Source organism: Monoraphidium neglectum (genome assembly GCF_000611645.1).
Source record: "Monoraphidium neglectum strain SAG 48.87 unplaced genomic scaffold scaffold02066, whole genome shotgun sequence".
NCBI classification, from domain to species: Eukaryota; Viridiplantae; Chlorophyta; class Chlorophyceae; order Sphaeropleales; family Selenastraceae; genus Monoraphidium; species Monoraphidium neglectum.
Genome location: NW_014011562.1, coordinates 1106 through 7815, shown reverse-complemented (window position 1 = coordinate 7815; position 6710 = coordinate 1106). Strand labels below are relative to the sequence as shown.

General features: G+C 68.5%; 2 protein-coding genes across 2 annotated transcripts; one reads left to right on the top strand and one right to left on the bottom strand.

Annotated features, from left to right (window-relative positions):
• Positions 1 to 530: 530 nt before the first annotated feature.
• On the top strand, positions 531 to 2765 carry MNEG_9793 (hypothetical protein; the record flags this gene model as incomplete). The annotated part of the gene is made up of 2 exons (XM_014041735.1): positions 531 to 1064; positions 1233 to 2765. 2 exons carry the CDS (start codon positions 531 to 533, stop codon positions 2763 to 2765), a joined length of 2067 nt encoding a protein of 688 aa, XP_013897189.1.
• Positions 2766 to 3048: 283 nt separating this feature from the next.
• MNEG_9792 (hypothetical protein) lies at positions 3049 to 5823 on the bottom strand (the record flags this gene model as incomplete). Its single annotated transcript, XM_014041734.1, has 5 exons — positions 3049 to 3061; positions 3345 to 3637; positions 3980 to 4153; positions 4452 to 4989; positions 5819 to 5823. 5 exons carry the CDS (start codon positions 5821 to 5823, stop codon positions 3049 to 3051), a joined length of 1023 nt encoding a protein of 340 aa, XP_013897188.1.
• Positions 5824 to 6710: the final 887 nt, after the last annotated feature.

The window sequence follows — 6710 nt, the reverse complement described above, 5'->3', positions numbered from 1 at the left end:
TGTGCGCGCGTGTGCGTGCGCGTGCGTGTGCGCGTGCGCGTGCGCGTGCGTGTGCGCGTGCGTGCGTGTGTGCGTGTGTGCGAGCGCATGTGGAGGGTGGCCGCACAGTCAATCAAGAGGCGCACGTGAACTGGAGCCCTGGAGTCATTTATGGTGGTTGCTTTCTACACAATAAGGCCCGAGACGGTTTGAAGCAGCTGTCGCTGTGTGATCTAGCACACGTGTACATGCAAAGCCTCAATCGTGCAAGTCAGGAATGAATTATTCCAGTTACGCACTCGCAATCTGATCTTGCGAGCATGCCTTACTGTACACCGTACGCACTCCCAACACGCTCTCAACAGCCACCTCATTCACATCATATACCGGTAAGGTGTGTGCCCGGCATAGACGCATAAGTCTATTTGGAGGGCTATTAGACCCATACATACGCCTGCAGTCGCCACTGCTGCACGGCCGCGCTGCACAGGCGCGCAGCAGTAGTACTGCTGAGCAGGGGCGTGTGCCCCTGCTCCCCATAGCAGGGCGGCATGAGCCTTCGGCGCATGTCCGAGAGCGCCGACCTGCCCGGCCACGTGGACATCGCGGCTTGGATCGCCCGCAGCGCCGACGGCCGCCTGACGCTCGGCCGGCGCAAGGAGCACCTCGGCCTCGAGACCGGCGCGGCGCCCCGCCTGCTCTCGCGCCTTCACTGCTCGCTGCGCCTTGATGGCCGCGACCTGCTGCTTACCGACCACGGCTCCACAAACGGCACCTTCTACTGCCACCCGGAGGCCGAGGAGAACGCGCAGCGCGCGCCCGCGCACGAGGAGGTGCGGCTGCCGCCTGGGACGGCGGTGTACTTTGGCGGAGGGATGGTCATCAACGTCAGCGACGGCGCGGGCGGCGAAGCGCCCGCCCCGAACCCAGCGGCGTATGTCTACATGGCGCCCGAGGGCAGCGCGGTCCGCGCGCTGCTCGGCCGCAGCGGTGGCGACATCGGCGGCGTCAGTGGCGACAGCGGCGGCGCTGCTGCCTGTGGACCCGAGAGAGCCGGAAGCAGCGGGCGGCTGGCACCTCAACCAGTGAGTTGACCCCAAGGGAACAAACACCAACCCTGTGTGGCGCTCATGTGATCGCAGCCGTGGCCCCTGCTGTCCATGCCATGCACGTGATGGCTGCAAAGTGTGCCCCCTGTGCTCGACACGCAACCTTCACATGTGTCGACTTCATCCACATTGGGCAACCTGCAGGCTCGGCAGCAGCAGCAGCAGCAGCAGCAGCAACAGCAGTGGCAGCAGCAGCAGCAGCAGGACATGCAGCAGCAGCAGCCGCAGCAGCAGCAGCAGCAGCCGCAGCAGCCGCAGCAGCCGCAGCAGCAGCAGGAGGACATGCAGCAGCAGCACGCTCGCCCGGCGCTGCAGCAGATCCAGCAGCCGTCCATCGGTTCGCAGCCCTCGTCACAGCCGCAGGCCTCAGGCGGCTCGCGGAGCGAGGGGGGCGGCCTTCAAATGGAGGTGGGGGCCAGGGGCGCTTCTCAGCAGGAGCAGCAGGGGCAGCCGCGGCAGCAGGAGCCCCAGGAGCAGCAGGAGCGGTGGCGGCGGCGGCCAGGCCGCGGTGCAGAGGTGTCAACCCCAACGGCCAAGCGCGACCCGCACGCGCCCCCGCGCCCGCCGCGCGAGAGCCAGGACTCGGCGAGTGTGTCTGTTGGCAGCAGGCCGAGGGCGAGGGCGCGGCGCCCTGAGGGAGGGCAGTTGCTTTCGGGGGCGCAGCCAGCGGTGCCAGTGCAAGTGCGGCAGCAGCAGCAGCCAGAGAGGCGGCCCGGGAAGACCAGCAGTCAGGGCGGGCAGGGCAATCTTGAGGAGGAGGATGACTGGGATGTGTTGGTCGTGGAAGAAAGGGCCACGGCTGGGCCCCAGGACATTGGCGGTGCGGCTGCGCCGGGCCAGCGGCGACGGGGCTCCTTGGTAGCAGACTCGGGCGGCGAGGCGGCGCCCGAGGAGTGGCGCATCGGCCGCAGCTCCAAGCGGCGCGCCTTGAGCCGAGGCGCGGACGCCATGGGCACCCGTTGCGCCTCAGCAGAGGTTCCGGCTGCGGAGGAGCCCGCGCTGCGTGCAGGCCGGCCGGCCGGCCCGGCTGACGCCCCCGCCCCCGGCTCGCCGCCGCCAGAGGACGAGCTCGCTGCGGAAGCCACCTGCGCCATCTGCCGCGACCTGTTCGTCTCGCCCTTCGTCCTGGGCTGCAGCCACACCTTCTGCGGCGACTGCCTGCACAGCTGGCTCGCCCGCAAGGCGCAGTGCCCCAACTGCCGGGCCGCGGTGGCCGCGCCGCCGCTGCCCAACCGGGGGCTGGACAACATCGCGCGGGTGCTCGCGGCGCGCGGCGCCGGCGCGTCGCAGGGCGCGCGGCAGGAGCGGCTGGCGGCGTGGCGGGCGGTGGAGGCCGCTGTGCAGCGGGAGTGGGAGCGGGGGCTGCGACACGAAGGGGAGCAGCGCAAGGAGGCGCCGCCGCAGCCGGCGGTCGCGGGGCACGAGGGCCGTGTGCAGCAGTCTGGAGAGCTCCGCAGCGCTCAGCCAGGCGCCAGCCAGCGGCCGCGCCCGGCGCAGCCGCGCGGGCAGCGGGCGGCAGCGGGCGCTGGCAGGGGCAGGGGCGGGGTGGCGGCGCGTCGCCTGCTTGCTGCAGCCAGGGGCCGTGGCGGCGGCGGCGGCGGCGGCGCCGGCAGGAGCGGCCGGCGCCTGGGCCCTGCGTGGCAAATTCCGATGGATGCCTTGTTCCCTCCCCACTGATGTGGTCCAGCCGAGGGGGGGGGCACTTGTCACGTGGCCCTGCGTCCAGACTTACTGGTTCGTTTGGGTACTGCCCTCGTAGTGCATTATCTCGTCTGCAACACGTTGACCCCGGTTTGTTCCGCTGGGAGGCTATAAGCACCTGCACGATCTGGTGTAACTGTCTCTCAAACGGATGTGGTCAAGCAGTTCAACTCTTCAGCAGTCACTGCATGCATGCTTTGACGGAGTTTATCTACACGTGGTGCCTTCTGCTCGCACTTGGATTGGTCGTTTGGAGCCCTCAGTTACACTTCCTGGACACGTGACCCAGCGCAGCAGGGGCACAGCAGCCAGTGCTGCGCGCCGAATCACGATGGCGACTCTGGCAGGCGCTGCGGACGCTGTCGCGGCTGGCGCCGCTTTTCCTGCTGCTGCGGTTTCTGCTGCGGCTGTTCCCCTCGCTCCTGCTCCTGCTCCTGCTGCTGCTGCTGCTGCTCTGAAGCCCCAGCCGCCTGTGATGCACGAGGCCCCATAGACCCCCACCTGCTGCTTGGCCGAGCCGACGGCGGCTCATCCTGCACCTGCTGCGCACCCCACCTTCTTTGCCGCCGCTGCTCGTCGCCGCCCCCCTCCGCCGCCGCGCCCGCCTCCCCCCACGCCCCCGCCGCCCCGCCTTCCGGCCCCCCGGCGCCGCCAGAGCCGCCGCCCGCGCGCGCCGCCGCCTGCTGCGCGAGCGCGGCCTGCTGGCGGCGCCGCTGCTGGACGGCGGCGGCCCACGACCGGAAGCCGCGGTGACGCGCCGCAAACAGGCGGTTGCTGGGCTTCATCACCTCCCGCAAATAAATGCCCGGAGCCTCCCCCGTGGACGCCAAGTATTCCAGGCGGCGCACCTGGATTTGAGTGGGGACGCGGGGCCCAGTGAGTGAGAAGGCGTGTGCGGTGCAGCGGCCCTGTGGTCGGCGCTGGCCCTCAAACGAACACGTGTCGGCTGCGGGCCCCGGCCATGCCGTTCCGATCATGTCGTTCAAATCTCTCCGCTCCAGGCCCCAGCACTGCTACTCCTGCCGCCCGACCAGGCCGATCTGGCGCACCGACCCCTGGGTAACCCCGACCAGTCAGCTGCCCGCGAGCACCTCCGTCACAGCGAGGCCCCGCTCCATCCCCACTTCCCCCCCCTGGGGCCCGCGACATGAACCGCACGCAGGACCCAACCTGCTCCCCCAAGGACCCACCTGATCCCCAAAGTCCCGCAGGAAGAAGGCCATGAGGCTGGGGCTGATGGCGTCGACCTCCGCCTGCCACTGGCTGCGCGCGGACGCCAGGTGGCGCAGCTGCCCCGCCATGAAGTGCAGCGCGGGGGTGCGGCGGCTGAGGACCAGGGGGTACTTCAAGACCAGCGCCTGGGCCTGCGCAAAGGCAGCAGGGCGAGGGTATTGGTGGGTGCGTGCACATTGGGCCCGGGGGATGGCGCTTTGTGACGGCTGTAGCGGTGTGAGGAGGTGCGCGACAGGCGGTGCGGGGCGCTTCGCAGGGGGGAGGGCAAGAGGCAGCGGCGCCCTGCAGCTCAACGGCGAGCCGGCAGGCCCAGGGTGCGGTCGCTGCGGTGTGCATGCGCATGTGCGCGCGCGCGCGTGTGTGTGTGTGTGTGTGTGTGTGTGTGCGCGCGCGCGCGCGCGCTGGCGCGCGACCTCGCCGCCGCCCCACCTGCTGCGGCGTGAAGTGCAGCACCCGGGGCAGCGCCTCGTACCGCGCCCTCAGCTCCGCCGATTCCAGCAGCAGCAAGCCGGGGTTCTTGTGCAGCATCAGCGGCAGGTCGTGGTCCGAGATCCCGACGGAGCGCGTGGCCTCGCGCGCGCGCGCGAGCAGCTCGTCGGGCGGCAGCAGCAGCAGCTCGGGGGCGCGCCGGAAGAAGGTCAGCGCGATCTCTGCGCCAAAGTGCGCGGCCGCGCGCTCGACGCGCTCGGTGACGGCGTCGATGCCGGCGGGGCGCAGGGCCTCGAGGTGGCGGTGGACGCGGGGCGGCGCGTAGGGGTAGGCGAGGACGGATTGGAAGAGCGCCTCGAGCTGCATGCAGAACGCGTCGCTTGGGTCGCAGGGCGAGGGGCCGCGGGCCCGCGCGTACTTGTAGGTCCAGGGCTCCTTGCTCCGCGGGCCCGCGGCGGCGCCGCTGGTGGAGGGCGCAGCATCCGCGGGCGCGTCAGCGGCGGCGGCGCCGGGCGCGCGAGCGCCGTCGGCGCGGTGCCTTCGGTGCGGCGTCCGGCGCGGGGCTGTCACGGCTCGGCCATGGAGTCCTGGACACGAACGGGACCCTACGCACAACCCGCGCGCTTGCATGCTGAGGCTTGCAACAGAACGCGCCGCGGCCAAGGACCTCGTGTTCGGCTAAACGAATCGATGCATTAATTATGCATGCACGCTGGTTGCAGCAATTGCGACATTCATATAATCTTTGACACCGGCAGAGATCTTGGAAGGCTGGCCTCTTGATCAAGGTCCCGTGCTGTTTCGCCGTTGAGGCTCACGACACACGTGTGTAGATACGAAATAGATTATAATGGATAATCTGCGCAAATTTAGAAATCATTCGCGAAGCCCCCGCCATCGCGCCGCCATCACACCCGCATGGTTTGACCAGTGCCTCCGGACAGCGTCGGCGCTGAAGTGAGCGACAAATCGTTGGTCGGCGGCTGCCTGGGACCCAGCAAGTGGACTCAAAGACCCTGGCCAGTGCTTCGTTCAGTGATTGATGTTTACGAGGCGAGACAGACACATCATGCCGAGAGTCAGGAAGTAAATCAGCACGCGCAGAATACCGGCTGCACCGCACTCCGCCAGGCCTACAATATGCCATCTTCCTGCTTGGATTTTTTACAGTTGTCATCGCCCGTTGCCACATGCAGCTTTGCTGCTTGGCAAACGAGGGCTGCAGCTGCATTGTGCTTGCATCACTTGCTGCTTGGGGCGAGCCGAGACTCCCAGTGAACCGGCAGAGCGGACGGCTCCCCCCTGCCAGTGCGCGCATCATGAGCAAATCTGTCTGCCGGCGCAGCGTGCAACCATGCTGTTCCCACCTCATGCCCTCCCCGGTTCAAGTCTTTTGAATCTCTCCAGGAATGCGGCAATCATCGCAGCGGCGGCCCCTCTCGGTCGTGCGGGTGAGAAGGACGCAAACACGCGTCGCGTTCTCTGCACGGTGACCCCCCAGACCAACCGCCATCAACGCGCGACGGCGCCCCTGGGCCTTGCCATATTCCACCCAGTGCAGCGTGGAGCGCCCGGCCACCAGAACGCTCGCTGCGGTGCGGTGTGGTTGGCGATCGGCACCTGTGCAACGGGGGGGCGTCACTGCCGCGCCACAACCACCGTCTGCTGCATATTACAATTGGTGAACGGGACGCTGCGTCATCCATTTATGGGCAGCAGCAGTTGGCATACGGAACCCATCCTGTGAAGCTTCAATCAATCAGAGGCGCGCTCCGACCGCCAAACCCTCTTCTCAGGCTTTCTAATCCCGCGCTCACCACAAACGGGCACGTTCCTTTGTTTTCGACCAATCTTAGCCGTTTCGCACTTGCGAGAGCACGCCCGCGCGTAGCAGGCAGCGATCACTGAGCTTCATGGCTCCCTGACACTGCCAGTGGCAATTTGGGTTGACCTGGGACTTTCAAGGCCCGAATCTACTGGACGCCAGCACAGCAAACGGCGATACGGCGCGTCGGGGCCAGGCACACGGCGCCGCCCCCCCACACCAGATCCCCCGCCCGCCGTGCACGATGCGGGTGCACCCGGCCGGCGACGCCGCGCCGTCCAGTCGCAAGGCCACGGCTGGCGGCGGCGATTGCGGCAAGCCCGCGTGCGCCAAGGGCCCCAGCGCCGCGCCGCAGCCGCCGCCGTGCCCTGCAGACGGGGGTTGCCCCGCTGCCAGCAAGAAGCATCCGCAGCTGCCCCCCATGCAGCCCAAGC